At 36.2% G+C, this 19,412-nt stretch overlaps 1 protein-coding gene and 1 pseudogene across 4 annotated transcripts in view; one reads left to right on the top strand and one right to left on the bottom strand.

Moving 5' to 3' along the window:
- SNX13 (sorting nexin 13) overlaps positions 1-19,412 on the top strand; it is a 153,392-nt gene that overhangs the window by 53,803 nt on the left and 80,177 nt on the right. For all 4 annotated transcript variants that reach the window (XM_067042605.1, XM_059073776.2, XM_059073775.2 and 1 more), the window contains 3 exons: positions 16,649-16,770; positions 16,862-16,963; positions 18,339-18,427. In XM_067042605.1, coding sequence (XP_066898706.1) covers positions 16,649-16,770; positions 16,862-16,963; positions 18,339-18,427 — 313 coding nt within the window. The remainder of the gene's footprint in view (positions 1-16,648; positions 16,771-16,861; positions 16,964-18,338; positions 18,428-19,412) is intronic.
- LOC131762914 (phosphoglycerate mutase 1-like) lies at positions 1,776-6,631 on the bottom strand (annotated as a pseudogene).

Below are 19,412 nucleotides of genomic sequence, written 5' to 3'. Positions count from 1 at the left end.
CTTTTGGGGTTTTATTGTTTACAAACTTCTTTTTATATTGAGAAAAATAGCCAAAGCATCTTTGACAAAAGGTCTGCACCAGCCAAAATGATCTGAAACATAAACTTGGGGGCCCCTCTTGAAGTAGGAGGTCTTGAACTACACTTTCTTTTGTGTTTCCCTTCCCGTTTCCTATTTCAAACAAGATGTTTTGTCCTAAAAACTGTATTCTTACCCCCCTCTTCTTTCCCCCTTCGCTCCCCCCCAAAATAGTCCATACACTTATACGTTTAATTTGTGGGGTGTCTGTGATTAAATGATTTGTTCAAAAATCCTGAAGAATCCTAAGGACTCACCATCCCTTGTTCTCAGTCTCCTGAGTCGTGACCATTCCTTGATTTGATTCATGCCAAACAGACTGCTGTCTTTAGATGGATTAAAACCTACTTTAATCTCTAATCCTAGGGTAGAGAGGAGCAACGAGGGGGCCTTCCATGCAGAAAGTGGGGTTGGGAGACCACGAAAGGAAAGATGAATGTATAGCCAAGTCACTCAGGAACTTTTATGTAGATGCAAGAAACTTACGTCACAGTGACCACAAAATTGTTTAGTAGGAGAAGGACGAATGTAACTCCATGTTTACTGCTAAAAACCAAAGCTTTATGTGAAATCTTGAATTTATGGGGAGGGAGGGAGGGTAGAAAAGCATGTACCTGTTCTTCATTCCTTCCGTTCACTACTGAACTGCAGGAGACTGAGCCCCCTTGGGCTTTGGCGACCCCATCTGGGCAGTGTTTATTTGTTGGTTGATTGCTGTGCCAGGTACTTCCTTTCCCATTTGCTATCATTTTGTAACACACATGCTGACCCTTTTCCCTTCCCCTTCTTTTCCTTGGGAAAATACAATGAATAAAGACTTATTGGTACCGAAAAATAAAAAAGAAATCTGACACAGTGAAAGGCATGCTTGGACATGATCAAAAGGCATTTTATGGCTGTAAAACAATAAGGCGGGGGAGGGGTTCTGAAACATACAACAGGGTGAAGTCCTATACCTTAGGAGTCAGGGAGCTTATCCCATATTGGTGTAAGGAATGGTTTGTTTTCTGTCAGCCACCACTAAAATCCCCAGAAGGTTTTTGTTGCTGTTGCTATTTTTAATATTAATATTTATATATAGATAATGTATGAAATATATATAATATGTACAAATATAGACACAACATATATGTATTTTATATATATATATTTTATAAAAGTAAATGCAACACTTAAACATTCAGGATTGATCCTAATCTTCTGGAGCGAGTTCCTCTGGTGTAATGGAGGAAATATTTGTTTGAATCACCATGCAGGTTACATTCATCTTCTACTGGAATAAGTAGAGCCTCCCAGACAGTCACCTGACTACAAAATAGTACAGGATTAGCTTTTGGGAACACAAATAAGCTCTCTTGTTCCTCCTCATTGGTCACATCTTAGCTTGGTTCTTGCCTGTCTTCTACTCAAGCAGGGCCTTAGTAATAAACAAAGCACTAGCAAAAAGTCCCAGAGTTACTTCCTCTTCACCCTCTTGAATAAGTCTTCCCTTGGCTTGGACTGAGGACCCCTTGCCCCATAGGTGCTCTTCTGACTAGATTGTATGAAGGGAGTGGGAGCAAGAGACAAAATGGCTAAAAGAAAATTGGGAGCCACTGATCCCCATCTGGAGCTACAACTTAAGATGCCCACAGACATGTGCAGAGGAGTGGGATGGGAGGGGGGTGTCCTTGGGAAAGTAGTCTGCTTGTTTGCCTTCACTTCTTGGCCTTGCCCTGGGCAGTCACAGCCTCCATGACTTCACACATGGGCTCTTCATTTCCCAGGAACTCCATGGGCTTGATGGGCTTCAAGTTCTTGTCCAGTTCAAAGACAGTGGGACTACCAGTGGGCAGGTGCAGCTCCACGGTAGCCTCTTCAGAGAGACCCTCCAGAGGGTTGACAGTGCCCTGAAGACTATTGCCGTGGGCTGTATTGAGTACCCCCTTCCCCTCCTCCATTTGGGGAACTATTTTTTCATTCCAAAAGGGCAGAGCTCTGGCAATAGTGTCCTTCAGATTCCCACAGGAGGGTAGCTGATCTTCAGTGAAGTCTGCATACCTCAGTCTTTATTGATGTTGCTGTAGAAGGGATGTTTGAGCTTCATAGGAGGTGGTAGGACATAGTAGCGTGTCCAGATCTTTACCTGGGTTTCGTCATGCTTGGCAGCAGTTTCTGCTTTATTGAAGTCAAGTCCTCACTATTGGCGGCCACACTTGGTCATTGGCATTCAGTGCTGTCCAGAAGATCCAAATCGCTTTCTTCTGCACCATGGTGAAGCAGATGTCAAACTCATAGCCAGCATCTTGTAGCACCTGCATGTGGTGCTTCACCTCCTCGTGCCTCCTGGGCTCACGTTGGCTTTGCTCCAACCACTGAAGCCATTCTACAGGTTCAACGTGCTTTTCCTGTATGGGACCAGCACCACCTTGTAGGTGGCCGTGGTGGCGGTTCCTGGTGCAGCATAAACTGGGGCTCACTGAGATTCCAAAGTCACCCCAGATACTCTGTTTTATTCAAGTGCTCTGAAAATAGTTCAGCATAACTGCTCACTTTTGGCACATACCTAACGGAGTCCTCTTAGAGGAAGAAGAAACCAAAGGAGCATAAGTCAGTGGAGAATATGTATTCAGTTTATTTGTTTACTTTCAGAAGAGAAGTGTATTTTAATGAGTTTCCTTTAAGAAACTTTTCTGAGATATACAAAAATTCTCACTTTACAAACACCCCTTACATATTGCCTCCCATATGACAAAATATTTTGGTCTATCTCCTTGTATTTAAACTGCTTGATTTTGGGGAGGGCATTTCATATACAGAAATTATTTATTTTTGAAAGAAAGGATTCTATCTTTGGGCGAATTTGCAGTCTTTTTTTTTTTTTCTTAAATAAAAGAGTTTGCTACCCAGTACACAGAGTGATTTTCCTATGAGCCTGTGGCCTCAAGGCAGGAGGCTGCATTGCTATGCCAGGAGTACACTCAAATCTGAAGGTGTTATTCTCCAGCCAACCCCTCTTCTTCCCTACTTAGGTTCTTGAAATATACTTTTGTACTTTTGAGAGTCTTGGAGAATAGAGCTTTGCCCTAGGGCTGTTACTTTGTTTCCATCTCTGTTCACATAGATATTTCTAGCTCATGCTGCCCTGTCAAGACTTTCTTCTATAATTTAGTTGACCTTAAGCTTTAGAGTGTGAGGTGAGTTCCTCAGCCTGAGGTCACTGAGGAGGTTTCATGTAAGTTTCATGGTTTGAATTTTAACCTTACTTAGATAGATTTGAGTTCCTTCTCCCTTATGATTAACAGCAAACATTGTAAAGTAGCCAGCCATAATTAGGAGTGTAGACTTACTGTGGAACACAGAAAATATAATAAAGTATAATCAAAGAAGTCAGAAGTTGGATTTTATCTCCTTATTTTATATATGTAACATTACTGTGTGTTAGGTATTTTTTAAGACCATTCTTCTGAATCAGTCATTCACTGCTTTTTATGGTAACACCATCCTAATGATTTTTTCCCCCTTTGGAAGAGTGGGAATAAGAAGAGTTCATTATTCTTGTGTCTGACTGCTTAAGAGTATATGAAAATATAAAAAATTTTAGACCTAGAAAGAACTTTGAACTAGTAATTGGAAGACTTGAGTTTGTATCCTGCTCTACCATTTAGCTGTGATACTGTGAGCAAGTATTAAAAATTTTTTGGATCTTGGTTTTTCTCACATGTGAAATAAGCCTAATAAATACCTGCCCAGTACTGTATTCCTCACAGGGTTATTGTCATGATCAAATTCATCTATTCATTCAACTAATATTTTGTGTCTGCTTTGTACCAGCCAGGTGCTGCGGATACAGCGGTGAATAAAGCAAAATCCCTGCTCAGTGGAATGTAATGAAAATAATCCTTGTGAAAATGTTTTCAAAGTTGTGAAGGAATTTAGAAGTTTAAGTTTTTATGCCGTCCAACATCCATAATTTCACAGACAAGGAAGCTAAATTCCAGAAAGATTAAGCAATTAGTCTAGGATTATCTGTTGAGTTGGGGTCAGAGCGAGAATTAGAATCAGATTGTTCTTAATAGTTAGTATTCTTTCCTCCACTCCCTACCAGATATATTATCTAGATTATTCATCTTCATTTCTCCCACCTTTCTTTCATATTATTGCAATGCTTTCCCTGTTTTTGATCTTATAACCACCTTTTCTTTTAACTTCCTGTCATAAGTTCCCCCCCCCCTTCTCTAATATTCTGTGCTTTCAAGCTAAATATTTGGGTGATTACAGGAAGAGCCAGGTTTCTTCCATACTAGACTGATATGAATTTATATCTTTGCTTGTTCATTGGTCTTAAGTTTTGGGGCAAATTAATCAGCCTCTCTTGAGCTTTAGTTTCCTTATTTGTAAAAAGCTGATAATAAGCTACTTTTGAGGCTGATTTCAGTCTAAAAAACAATATGATGTAAAACCTGTAGCATACAGTAAAGCTCAGTTGTTTGTGTCTTTTCTGTGAATGACTTTTTGTCCTTCATTGGCTTTTTCTGTTACTACTAAAATGTATGTCTTCACAGAGGCTCCTTGACTATTTCCAATGTGAATATCAAGAAAATTAAGTCTGGTTTTAATCACTCAAATACTTTAAAAATTCTTATTCTTGTCTGCTGTGCACTGTGAAGCATAAGTTATCATTTTTCTCCTTCAAATTACAATCTTGCATAGGGTTCTTAACCAACAGCCCATGAAGCCCTGAAGATGTATGTAAAATTGTCTGTTTTTTTTCCTATTGAGTGATTCTATAGATTTTATTTTCAAAAAGGGCCTATGAACCCAGAAAAGATTTAGAACCACCAAATTCTAGTGTTCATATTTATTCATCAGCTTGGGGAAACAATTACAGAATATCAACATAAAACAGAATACTCATTTTGAGATATAACAGGAAGAAAAGGATATACTTAGAGTGTGAAATTCTGGTTTTGAGCTTTAGCTCTATTATTTATTAAGCTTTGTGGCCTTGAATGGGTAAAAAACATAAATTCTTTGAGTCTAGTGATAACCTATGTCTGCTTATCGGGTTGTTGTTAGGATTAAATGACATCGCATGTGAGAGAGTACTTTGTAATGATAACACCTCATACTAACATTAGTACCTGTTAATTCTAGTAACAGTTTAGGGATGGAAACCTTCCCATAGCACTTGAGTTCTCTGTGGAACCTGGGCATAAATTAGGCTGGAGCTTTAGCGGATGAATCTGTGATAACCCATGTATTTTTATTCTCTCTTCAAATAAGATAGTATGATATGGGATAGAAAGCCCTGGGAGATTTGTATTATAATTCTCCCTGTACCATTAAGTTACAGTGTACTTAAAAGAAAATTTCTTAACAGCTCTGTACAGCAGTGATGCTGAACTTGTAGCACACTCTGAGTTGTGAGGGGCAAACGAGATGGTGTGCATGAAATATTTCATAAATTATTTGTCAACCAATAAATGACTTTTTTTTTTTTTTTTTTGGTGGTATGCGGGCCTCTCAGTGCTGCGGCCTCTCCCATAGTGGAGCGCAGGCTCAGCGGCCATGGCTCACGGGCCCAGCCGCTCCACGGCATGTGGAATCTTCCCAGACTGGGGCACAAACCCATGTCCCCTGCATCGGCAGGCGGACTCTCAACCACTGCACCACCAGGGGAGCCCTATAAATGACTCTTTGAGCAAGTTATTTGACTTTCTGTGCCTAAATCTCTGCATCAGTAAAATGTGGTAATTTTCTCAGGATTGTTGTAATGATTATATGGGGGAAAAGTGCACATATAACATCATAGGATCTGGCACATAGTGTGTGTTCAGTGAATGTTAACTTATTTGTTTTTATTGTTGTTTTTGTTATTTGTTACATTCCTAGGATATATACACAGATTCTTTGACCTTGTCTTCTTAGCTCTATTTTTTTTTTTTTTTGAGGTGGAAGGGAAAGGGAGACAAAATTAAAGCACATGAAATGGAGAGAAATAAAGTGGTGATTTGTGTGGCATTTAGAGCATTTCATCTAGAGATAGAATGGACCAGAGTCACTGATCAAGACCTCATGTGGATTGAGGCCAAAACTGGACTTCAAGAATGGGTGTATGAGATGGAGAGGGAGGGATAAAAGACATGTTAGGCAAAAGGAATAATCTGAGCACAGTTCTTAGAAGGGGGATAAGTTTGTGTGTGAGGAGGTACTACAAGTGAACAAGGAAACTTGTTGTTCTCAAAAGTGAAATGTGGTTACTAAGTCTACACATCTGTTCCCCTGAACCCTAGGGTTAGTGGAAAGGAGATATGTTCTAATGCTACTGTGTTCCTTCCTGAAGCGTTTTCCCATGGTGTAAGGACATAGGAAATGTCGGTTCTGAGATTCAGTGGTTCTGATGCTGATGGGATCACTGTTCCTGGAATGACAGGGGGTTTTGCTACTGAACTCACGTCCCACTGCTCGCTGTTTGAGAGACAAATTTTGGTTGGAAAGGAAAGGTGGTTTTATTTAGGAGGCTGGCAACCTGGGGAGAAGGTGGACTCACGTCCAGAAGCCAACTCCCCATTGCTGATCGGTGGCAAGAGCTTTTAAAAGGGAGTTTCAGGGGTGTAGAGGCAGATGGGGAGGGCTTTGTGCAGAGCAGCATAGTGAGCTCTGATAGTCATCTTGAAATGGGTCGTGAGGTGGTCTGATTAGCATCATCTTGATTGTGTTAAGTACAGTGAATCTTCAGTTCCAGGGTCAGTTTGTTCCCATTTCTTTGAGGTGAGTTCTTAGAATTGTGTAAGATGGAGCAGCTTATGTCATGGCTACAGTCTGGTCATCAAGTAGTTAACTTTTTCCACCTGGTGAAGGTTTTAGTATCTGTAAAACAGCTCACAGGATATGGCTCAATATTATCTGTAGCCCTTGAGGAGGAACTAAAGGTCCTTGACTTTGTTTAAGGACTGAACTATTATTATTTTGTCCTGTTTGACTATTTTCCTTTGTTTCTGTATTTTTTCATTTCTTTGATTAAATTTATTCTTTGCCTGAAGTTTTTCTACAGACAAGAGGCAGGTGGAAGACGTGGTGGTGGTGGGATCTGTCTAGGGAAGTTCCCAAGGGTCTTGCTTGATTTTAGTTTGTTTTGAAAGGTTTCCATTTTTCTCACTCCCTTTTGCTATAGAAATATAAATCGTATGTTCCTAGACTTGTCCAAAAGGCAAGTAACAATAATGGACGGTAATGGACATTTGCAACAGTAAAGTTTTATACTCTTGTCATTTTATATTCTTTGCCATTTGAAAACATAGCTCAAAAGAGATGTTAATCAGAAAGATGCAAAAAGAATTAGGAACCATCTAAATATTTAAAAGGGGAGAAAAAGTTAAAGTTTTCATATCTGTAGAATAGACCAGGGGTGGTTAACTGTATATTTTTATAATTCATATACTGTACAGTTCACCCACTTAAAGTCATTGGCTTTCAGTATATTCACAGAGTTGTGCAGCCTTCATCACAGTTAATTTAAGAACTTTTTTTAAAAAAATTTTTATTTAATTAATTTATTTTTGGCTGTGTTGGGTCTTCGTTGCTGGGCGTGGGCTTTCTCTAGTTGCAGTGAGCTGGGGCTACTCTTCCTTGCAGTGTGCAGTGGCTTCTCTTGCTGCAGAGCATGGGCTCTAGGTGTGGCGGGCTTCAGTAGTTGCAGCATGTGGGCTTAGTAGTTGTGGCTTGTGGGCTCTAGAGCACAGGCTTAGTAGTTGCGGCTCATGGGCTTAGTTGGTCTGTGCCATGTGGGATCTTCCTGGACCAGAGATCGAACCCATGTCCCCTGCATTGGCAGGTGGATCCTCACACTGTGCCACCAAGGAAGCCCTAAGAACATTTTAATGACCCCACAAGGGGACCTGATATCCGCTATCAGTCTCTCCCCATATCCCCCACAAAGCTTCTAGCTCTAGGCAGTCAATTATATACTTTTTCTCTCTATGCATTTGGACATTTTACATGAATGAAATATTACAATATGTGGTCTTTAGTGACTGGCTTCTAAGTGTAATATTTTCAAGGTTCATCCTTGTTGTAGCATATAGTATTACTTACTGCTTCTTATTGCTGAATAATTTTCCATTGTATGGATATACCACATTTTGTTTATCCATTCATCAGTTGGCAGACAGTAAGGTTGCGTCTGTCTTTTGGATTCTATAAAGAATGCTACTATGAGCACTCATGTACATGTTTTTGTGTGGACTTAATGTTCTCATTTCTTTTAGATGTACACCTAGGAGTAGAGTTTCTGGTCATAGGTAACTCTGTTTAACCTTTTGAGGAGCTGCAAACTTTTTAAAAGTGGCTACACATTACCACCAACAATGTATGAGGGTTCCAATTTTTCCACATCCTTTCCTGTACTTGTTATTGTCTGTCTTTTTGATTATAGCCATCCTAGTGGGTGTGAAGCAATATTTCATGATGGTTTTGATTTGCATTTCCTTGATAGCTAACGATGTTGAGCATCTTTTCATGTGCAAATTAGTCATTTGTATATAGAGAATGTCTGTCAGATCTTTCCCCTATTTTAAAATTAGGTTATTTGTCATTTTATTATTGAGTGTACTGTGCTGCTGCCTGGTTTTGTAAGTACAGTTTTATTGGACAGTTGTGCTCATTTGTTTGCATTTTGTCGATGGCTGCTTTTGTGCTACAGTGGCAGAGTTGACTGAGATGATGTGGCCTGCGAAGCCTAAAATAGTTGCTAATTGGCTCTTTTAGAGAAAGAGTTTGCTGACCCCTGGAATACATAGATTTGCATAATTAAAATATTAAGAAGTAGTATTAACGAAGTAGGAAATACTTTAGAATAAAAAGCACACAAAGTGGTGTACACTATGATTTTAGCTTTGTAAAAATTGTAAGTATGTGAGCATAGCAAAGAGACTAAAAGAAAAAACACTAAAATTTTAACAGTGATCTTTGGATTGTGGATTTAAGGCTAATTTATAGCTGATACGGAAAATCTAAAGAAGGAAATTACATTTTACAAAATGAGCATATATTATTCTTATAGCCCAAGACAGAAGCATTTGGTGCTCAGCAATAAAAATATCTAGGATGACTTTGCAACCAAATTCATTTTCCTGTTTCTCATATTCTTCGAACACATAAATAAAAGAAACCGTTTTTCAACTGTAGATGACATGTTTTGTATAGGTAGCCACTGAATCTTTATTTCCTTGGGAAGTTATCTTGAAACTAATACTTAAATATAGTGTTTTATACATGATAAGGTAGTGAATACTCAATAAATTATTGTTAATCGAGTTTCCATTTATGACTTCCTTGGTAATTTTTTCCCCACAAAATTTAATATATTTCACTGTTGGGTCTAGGAATATTTCATTTATCAGGTAAATTTTACTGAAAACCTTATTTATTAAAATACTTAATAGCATGAATTTAATTTTTAATACTTAACATTATACTTACAAATATTCACACTTAGCCCCAGGTTATTCTTTTTCTTTTCCTGTAGCTTGATTAAGGCTTCCATCTCTGTATTCTTTATACTCAACCCCTAAAATTAGGTGAGTGTGCTTCATGTGTGTTCCTCTATCTAAGTTTTTCTTTATATTTGAAGATCCAAGTTCTTTAAAAGTTATGCATCCTTGACCTCTTTGAAGCATTGAGGCACAGGATGTAGAACTGGATGCATTTCTTAGGTGGAGTTATGGTTCACTAAATACCATTTCCTTTACTATGGTTATATAAAACTGCATGCCTAAATTTTTTTCCATTTCTACCAATTTGTTTATAACGTTTATGAGTCAGAAGGTTTTGTGTTGTTAAGGTATAGCAGAGAAAACACCAAATTGAAAGTTAGGAACCCTGGGGTTATTGTTTGTTTTTTGTTTCTGTTTTTTTTTAAAATAAAGCCTTGATCTTAATAACTATATAATCTAGAATAAGTAATTTAAGTTTTGGTTCTGTAATTATAGGGGTCTGTGGTAATTATTTCAGATCTCTTTCAGTTCTAAAAGACTGAGATTCCCTAGTTTGGTTGGTACTAATCTTGATTTGTTTGTTTTCACTCATACTTCCTCTTCAAAACACTCACATTCTTTATCACACCCCACATTTTGAATACCATTTGGGGAGTTATTTTTTATAGTGTGTAGGGTTGCTAATTAGATTTAATTTAGTTTGGGATTAAAGTACTCCTCTAGTCTGTTGTTTTACTGATAGGAGATCTTAGAGTAGGGTGATGATAAACTTTATTTAAACCTTTTATTGTATTTCTGCATGGTCAGAAAGGATACAAGACTTAAATGTGAAAGATATTTACTAGACCAGTCTTTTCTCTGTAGTTAAAAGTCTTGTATCAATGAAACTTTAAAAATTTTTATTTGATTATCCAAACTAGTACTATTCTGTACTGAATACTGAAAACAATAAATTTGTAGTTTTATAAGTTGACTACTTTAAGTTTTGTGAAGTGTAAATACTCCCACCATGGTTGATTTTAAGCTGTCAGTATGAAGTCACTGAATGTGGAGTTAGGAGAGAGATGTGCACATTTGGCTCTCCCACTTCAGCATACAACAGTGCAGCCAAGGGAGGGGAGCAGACAGATTAGTAACCATGAAGTAATGAAATTTGTTACCTCATGTGGTTTCTAATTTAGCTCCCATGAAAGAGTAATTCTCCATATATTTTTAAGGGTTATGGTAGAGAGTAATAGTACATTTAATATAAGTTCAGTTTCATTATTTTATACTCAATCCTTATAACTACATCCTTAAAGTAGATTTTAAAATGGAAACAAAGGTGCTTTAGGGAGGTGGTTATGGTAACGTGAAGTGTTTATAATATGAGCAAATTGAGACTGGAAGAAGGGGAAATCTTTTTAATGGATTTAGGAGCAAGTTTACAATTCTGTGCTTTAAAAATATTGCTCAAATTCAATTTTAGGCTGAAACTTTTGACGCTAACAACGTACTCCCTCAAGGACTCTTGAAGGATGGAAACATGTAAAGGTTTATGTATTTTAAAGAGTATATCCTGGGCTTCCCTGGTGGCGCAATGGTTGAGAGTCCGCCTGCCGATGCAGGGGACACCGGTTCCTGCCCTGGTGCAGGAAGATCCCACATGCCGTGGAGCGGCTGGGCCCGTGAGCCATGACCGCTGCTCCTGCGCGTCCAGAGCCTGTGCTCCGCAACGGGAGAGGCCACAACAGTGAGAGGCCCGCGTACCGCCAAAAAAAAAAAAAAAAAAAAAAAAAAAAGAGTATATCCTTTATAATAGTGAAGTCTGAGGGGGAAATTACTGTCTGATTCCATGACTCAAGGAAGGAATTTTTTCTTTCACAGATAGGACACCCACTTTCAGCAAAAGATGTCAGAGTCAGTGATCTAAAAATCCTCTAATGGAATAAAACTTCTCAAAATGTCTTCAAAGATGCTTGTCAAAATCTACCCAGAAAAACTAGGAATCATTAGTATAGGAATTTGACTATATCAATGATTTTTTTTAAATGTCTGAATTTTGTAATTAGGAGGTAAAAGACCTCATATAGGAGATTAATACATATTATTATAATTTTATGCAGTTGGTTATTATATCACTCTTATTAATACACATTTAAAAAGTCTTTATGCATGTGTGTGTATATATATATACACATACATACGTATACGTACATACATATTATGCAGTATACAGTATACTGTGTCATTCTTTTTTTATTAAATTAAATTAATTAATTAGTTTATTTATTGGCCTCGCCACACGGCACGTGGGATCTTTAGTTCCCCAACCAAGGATCGAACCCATGCCCCCTGCATTGGAAGTGTGGAGTCTTAACCACTGGACCACCAGGGAGGTCCCTACTGTGTCATTCTCATTGTTTTAAAATAAGGTCTTAGTAGTCATTTCTGTGAAAAAATAATATAGCATCAGGAACATAACATTTATTATAAGATTGTTTCTGTGGAAAAATCAGTTTTTACTTTTATCATTTTGACATAAAGGGCCTTTTCCAGGGCAGTATTCTGCCCAGTGTGTGAAGATTGCCTCTACTGCCAAATGGTCACCCACTTCTTTAGTTAGGCAGGTCTACATGACGACTCTTGCATAGGCCATGCTCTTTTCCCTCTTTTGTCTGTTCCTATATCCTTCTTTACCCCATTTAAATACTAGTCATTCATCAAAATATTTTTATAGTACGGCCTCTTTAATTAATTCCTTTTGACTTATGACATAGCACTTAACTAACTTCTCCTTATAAGCTCTTTTTGGAATGGTACCAATTCTGTACTTCTGTAATAGAAATTCTCTTTAGTTAGCCAGTTATTCTCCATTCCCTTTGTAAGACATACTGACTCATGCCCTTAGCATTAAAGCTAGGCTAATAGACTACATTCTAGTACTTCTGTCCACTTCTGTCCCTACCTTTTGACTTTTAAACTTATCAGAAGTTAGTTGTTGATTCCTGGGCACAGAAAGTCTGATATAATTGTTTTGTGGTATGAGCTGAGCATAGATGCTTTAGAGGAGGAAGACAATTGAGTGTGTTAAAAAAGGAAGTTGTATTTGTTTCTGGACCTGTGTACCCCGCTTATACTTTTTATTATAATCATATAATTTAATTTACTTCTACATAGACTGAAGAATATGAGTATGACAGGGTAGTTCCTATGAAAACGAGGTCACTTGCTTTGGAATTTACTCAGCTCGTTGCTAAATAGATCACAGTAGAATTAGATGTGTAAAAGACAGCTGTAAAATGTTGGTGAAAAGCCTTGAAAGACTCTTACTCTGCATTTGGATTTGTTTACAGATGTTGTTAGTTGTTATGCCATTTAAAAGAAACTGGAAACCATAACTTCCTCCATGTGAGAATCGTTTATTCAAGACAAAGGCCACATTAATAACACTTAGCAAAACATTAATCAAAAGATCTTATCTTAGTCTTACACTGAAAGATTTATATGATATAAGTTAAAATGAAATACATTCATGATTCCTTCTTTTGATCAAATATTTCGATTTACTTACCAGTTACCACTTTTCCATGTACTGTGTTCCTGTGTGTGTGTGTGTGTGTGTGTGTGTGTGTGTTGGGATGCGTAGGTAGTTAATCATAGATTCTTAAAGCTGTAAGTGTCCTAGAGGAAAACCATGGGAGGTGACGTGACTTGCTGAATTTCACAACTAATGAAATGGTGTATCTTTTACTTGAATCAAGGACATGTCTTCAGTCCAGTTCAGTCTTAGTTGATTTTAATGTGTTTTTTTGTGTTACTGATGATGAGCTGTATACTGCTTAGAATAGATGGCCCCAGTGAAGCAATTTATGTAATCTCTGTCTCAGCCCACATATTTGGGACATTCATTGCCTTTTTTTGGCATTAGCATTAAGTAGCTTTGGGGTTTAGAGACACAAAAAAAACTTCTCAATATACGTCCTATTTCAGAACTTTAAGGAGTAAAGAAGCAGTTGCTGTATGTGGTTCATGTGGCCATTCTCCAAGCACCTATTAACAGTGCTCTGACCCTGAAAGAGAAATCAATAAATCAGTATGTATCAAGTGCCTCCAGTGTTTAACATATTATTTAGCCATTGGGGAACACCACTAGTGAATAAAACATAGTGGAATAAAAGAAAAAATCCCTGACTTCCTGAGATTTTTATCTCAGCAGTTGAATTATTTAACTGCAGGTTGTAAGTGCTATAAAAAGTGAAAAATGTGCTGCCATGACAATATGTAACTAGAGATCCAGACCTAGTCTGAAGGAATAAAGCAAAGGGTGAGGGTCAACAAAGAGTGCTGTGTGGAATTGACATTTTAGATGAACTCTAAAGTATAAGTGAGAATTGTCAAAGGAATGTGGGGGAAAGAAGGTAAACTTATGGAGAGTGGACAGGGTGAGCAAACTTGGCAGAGGGAATAGTCTGTCTGGAAGCATTGAGGTAAACACAGAACAGAAAAGGAAGGTCAGTGGAAGAAATGATGAGCAAGTAAGCAGGGCCCCAGCTATGCATGATTGGAGAGTCATTAAAGGGTTTTTACAGCTCTTGTTTTGTATTATCATATTTATATTTTTAAAAAGATCACTCTGGCTGCTGTATGGAAAATAGAGTGGAGGGTAGATTAGAGTGGACGTGGGAGATCAGTTAAAAGGCCAGGAATAAGATGATGGTGTTAGAGATGAAGACAAGGCATGCCAAATATATCAGAGAGCTACCCTTGGTAGTTTGACTTTTCCTTTTGTTCTTTAATTAAGACTTCATTGCTTATTTGCATTCCTAGTTAACCTTCGTAATTCTTACAAGCATTCTGTCAAGATATATAAGCTTCAAGGGCCTAATATAAATTGTATATTCTCAGGGTAGGGTTGAATATATCCCATATTCTCTTGGTCGTATAGGAAGTATGCTCTCATTTTTAAATTCAAGAAGTGAAAGCCTCTAAGTAATAATAAAATCAAAGTGTAGATAGTAGGATTCATTGTGTAATAATCCAGGTGTTTTTACTAGGAGTCATGTGGGGGAATATTTTAAACAAAGTGAAAAAGAGCCTTGACTGTAGGCCTAACTTAAGAATAAATAATGTTAAGAGCTCTAATAGAAAGCTACCTGTGGATCAATAGAAGGAAGTGTGGTTTTCAAATTTTAAGACAAATACTACTAGAAATTGTTAGTAGATATTTTCCTAATTATATAAATGGGAAGTCATGTACTACTGTTGTTCTCATCTTCCTAACCTAGAACAGTTCCTTTGAGTTGAGATTTACAATAGATTTGCATGTGTTCAGGGTAAATGAGTCAAGCAGAGGGAAAATGATGACCTTGGATAGAGAATGTGAAATACTGTGTTCCCTGTTTTCCCCACCCTTAATATATTTGTATATTGAAGGTAGAAATCTGTATTTAGTACTTAAAATAATTTTCATATATTTGCATTGCTTGTTAACTTTCAGTCATTTTAAATGTCATTACATCCTTCATAATGAATTGAGATAGGTTTTAAAATGCCTTCTAAAATTAATAAATTTTGTTTTGTTTGAAAATTTCAGTAAATTCTATAAATAGCACTGTACCGTGACACAGAACATATGTAATTTGAAAGATTATGTATTCTGCTTCTAAATTTGTTAGAATGAACCTTTTATGGATTAAATGAACTAATGGCCTATACCAAGTAAATTTTGTTCTTATAAAATTTTCAGGTTTGGATGATTTTGTACAAATATTCATGTAAAGAGTTTTTGAAAGATGCTTACACAGATTGTGCTTTTCTTTTTAAAATAAGGACAAAAAGAGACTCTACAGACCTCTAGGTTTAAGTTTTTATTTTAGGTTTTATGTTGAGACTGAGTATTGTTACCAAGTTTAGTGTATGCTTATATACATGGCTCTTACATTCTCAGTAATGGTAACCCCTCCTCAGATCCCAGAGCTCAGGTTACATTTATTTTTGTTAAATTGTTTGTATTCATGTACTTATAATTTACTCTTTCTTTCCATGTATATAACAAAATCATAATTGTGCATTAAAAATTATGAGTGTTAATAATTTATGCTTTTGTTTGAAAATAGCCATCTGTTATATTCCTCAGTGCCATTACCTCATTTAAAAGTTTTTTCTCAAAAGACAGTAATCAAGTCAACTTATTCACTAGCTTCTTTATTATACATGTATGGTGAATTAGCATAATGAATTATGGTAACTTTTTTTTGCTCCCCCATTGTCTAGCATCTTCATGAGTAGCCTCTTTATCTTCTATTTATTTGGTATGTTCCTAAAGGGGTGAATTAATTTTAATGCTAACTTAAGGAAAACAGCATTGAATAACATGTTTGTTTAAAAATATCATTTAATCCAAGGAGATGTATAATCTGGTTTTATCTGTTGTATTTGTTATCTGTTTCACTGGTTTATAAATTAGCGATGTTTGTTGAGGTCTGTTCCTTTTTAGATAAGAGTACTAGGTAACTTAATACACTTAGTAATCACCTTTTTCATGGTAAGTGTGATATTTTACATTACTCTTTAAAGCATTCCCATGTGACTATAGTTATTTCAAATAGTTAAATTTTTAAGTGTTTGTATATGCAAACAGAAACCAGTCAGGCTCATACCAAAGGTATTTGGTTCAAAACTTGGACTGTATAACTAAAAGGAAGAATGTGGAGAATTCAGAAGGGTTTCAGAAGGAACCAAGAAATACCTCAACTGCTCTTTTAAAAGAAAGCAAAAATATTCTGAATTCCTAATATATTGTTATGTCTGGGATGAGAAATTGCATAATATACCTGTTGTCTTTTATTTATTTTAAGCATTTAGATAGTACTTTTAAGCTTTGGCACATAAAATACTTCAAAGAATATTGTTCGAGGGTTTAAGTAGATTTGATAAACTGGGTCTTTTGAAAGGGAATGCTAAGGTGTAATAGTGGTTAAATGAGTAAAATCTCAGTATAAATAAATTCAGTCTCTTTGATAATCATGTCTTTCAGTAGTCATTAAATGAACTTATTTTTTGATTAAAAGAAGCATTTATATAATGCTTTTATGTCATGTGTTTTTTGTAAGGTCTAAAGAAATAGACTGGCAACCTTATTTTACTACACGCATTGTAGATGATTTTGGCACACACCTACGAGTATTCAGAAAGGCTCAACAGAAGATAACAGAGAAAGATGATCAAGTGAAAGGTAATATCTTTATCCCCTTTGAAAATTAGGATTTTTAAATCTGTTTTTCATTATTATTCTGTATGTCTTGAATTGTTCCTTCTTTGTCCAGGTACAGCAGAAGATCTTGTAGATACCTTCTTTGAAGTTGAAGTTGAAATGGAGAAGGCCGTTTGCCGTGACCTAGTGTGCACATCTCCCAAAGATGAAGAAGGTTTTCTTTTCAGTTTAACTTTTTTGAGAACAGTAACTGTTCACATTGGTTGGAGACAAGTTAGCAGAATCAGTGAACAAATTTAAGTGTAAAATCTAAGAGTGAAATTATTCTTACAGGACAGGCAGCATAGTAAAGACACTGCTACTATTCACTTTATTGTATTTTTAAACTCTTAACAGTAGTTTCTAGATTCTTTTTTCTTTTTTAAAGGTCATCTTTAAAATTTAAAGATGGCAATTAAAGAGTACCTCTTTAGTCATCTTTTAAAATACAGCAAACTGAAACATTATATAATTATAAATTTACTTTTTTTGATCTATAGTAGTTTATCTTCCCCTTGAATTTATTATTTCTATTTCAAGAGTACACCTGTTACCCTAAATATTTCCTAAAGGAATGATTATAATATTTCAAATGAAATTTATAGAGTTGAATGTACTTTTCTTTTTGAGAGGTTAGACCCGATAAACTTTAGCTGAGGATGTTGTCTTTTCCTAGTTTTACAACGACTAGGAGTCTGTGCTACTTGGCACATTTTTTTGATTAGCTGTTTATTGCATTGGCCAAAAAGTTCGTTCTGACCCAATAATTATATTCCCGGGAAGTGTCAGCATATGAACAATTCAGAAACGCATTTCTGGTTGTGGAAATTGTTTTCTTAGATTTTTTAAAATGTGCTCAGCTTTTTTATTTCTTTGCCTTCCTTTCCGCTTTTTCCCTTTTTCCTTCTTTCCTTTTTATATTTATTGTGCAGTTCAGTTCTTAACTGCTACTTCATTAGCACTAATATGAAATAACTAAATGTAAGAAATAGATATAATAATGTACAGTCCTTTTATGTAAATCAAGCCCTCCTCAATCAGTAAAATATTGGGTTGGCCAAAGTGTTCATTCAGGTTTTTCCATAATGTTACAGAAAAACCCAAACGAACATTTTGGCCAACCCAATAGAAGCGCATACTCTTCTTGTTATTATCTGCCAATATAGGGGAAGTTCTTTCCTGAAAAAATAGTTACAAGTGTATTTTTAAATGTACAAATAACTTTTAAGTATGCAAAGATGTGTGGTAGGAGTGTAGAATACATGGTACAGCTAAAACTTTTTGGGGAAAACACTTTTGTGATTGAAGTTTCTCAACAGTTCAAAATGTGAGATAGAATTGGGCAGAATAAAAAATATGTATTAGTTTGATTAATGAATAGTTGCTATTTGGAGAACAATAAAGGAATTTTTAGTGAATACTGATTACTAAGGTAATAAGCTGGTATAATCAGGCAACTGCTTATTTCTACCTTTATTTGTGTTTATATCAAGAGTAGGTAGAGACTTCGTATTTTCTAATGTTGTTATAGCTACTTCTTTTATTTCTAGGATTCCTAAGGGATTTGTGTGAGGTCTTATTATATTTATTGCTACCTCCTGGAGATTTCCAGAACAAGATCATGCGATACTTTGTCAGGGTAAGCCTAAGCTTATACAAAATACATGGCTGTAAAGAAACTTAGAGTAGTAATTATTAAAATTTTTGTCCCAGGACCCTGTTATGCTCTTAAAAATTATCGAAGACCCCAAAGAGCTTTTGTTTATGTGGGCTTTATCTATCAATATTTATTGTATTGTAAATTAAAACTAAGAAATTTTGGAACACAGAAATACACAAGCCCACATTCCATTAATGGTATCATCACACCATCATGTTCCTTTTTGAAAATATCACTGTATGCTTGTCTCCCCCCACACCCCAGAGGTTCCTAGACAACACCTTGAAAACTGCCTGAGTTAGAGTTAGATACTTGGATTTTTGATTATAACAAAGATATGTTTTAAATTTTCTTTAATATAGCTTCACCTATAAATTAGGCTGACTAAAGTAACACTTCTGGATAGGCTCTTTCAGAAAAACCTGGGTAGCTAAGATTCTACTTCTTGTCATTGGAAAATAAGTTAGTCAGATGAGAATAGTAGTCTTGGACTCATTTATTCCCTGGGTATAAACCTTTGGAGTAAAATTCTTTGTACACATGTAAAGGAATAACATTTTGGCTTTGGCTGCTGGTTGTGATTGAGAAATGCTAGCTCATGCTAACATTAGCCCTTACCCTGGCTGAATGGGTAAAATTAAAGTTTCTAATTTTTCTAAAAATGAAAGCTTATGATCTCTTTAGTCTACCATTCTGCAGAACAGATACACCAATTCCTAAGGTGTCTGTTGTTATTTAATGCTTGTATGTTATTATTTAAGCAGTATCAATTTCCTAATAGCTCTCTAACTTGAGTTCAGTGCACTTCTCAGGTAGGGTAAATGGTACTGTGAAGTGAGAAGAAAATGCTTGATTTTGATGGGAAGAGTCTGATAGATTATATATAGTGAAGACCAATTATTTGGGCTAGTCATTATCAAGAGAGGTAAATATCTGGCATGTCTATCACTAGATTCACATCTAC

This window comes from Kogia breviceps, chromosome 9, assembly GCF_026419965.1.
Source record: "Kogia breviceps isolate mKogBre1 chromosome 9, mKogBre1 haplotype 1, whole genome shotgun sequence".
NCBI classification, from domain to species: domain Eukaryota; kingdom Metazoa; phylum Chordata; class Mammalia; order Artiodactyla; family Physeteridae; genus Kogia; species Kogia breviceps.
The sequence above is the reverse complement of the archived record's forward strand: the minus strand, read 5'-3'. Positions and strand labels throughout refer to the sequence as shown.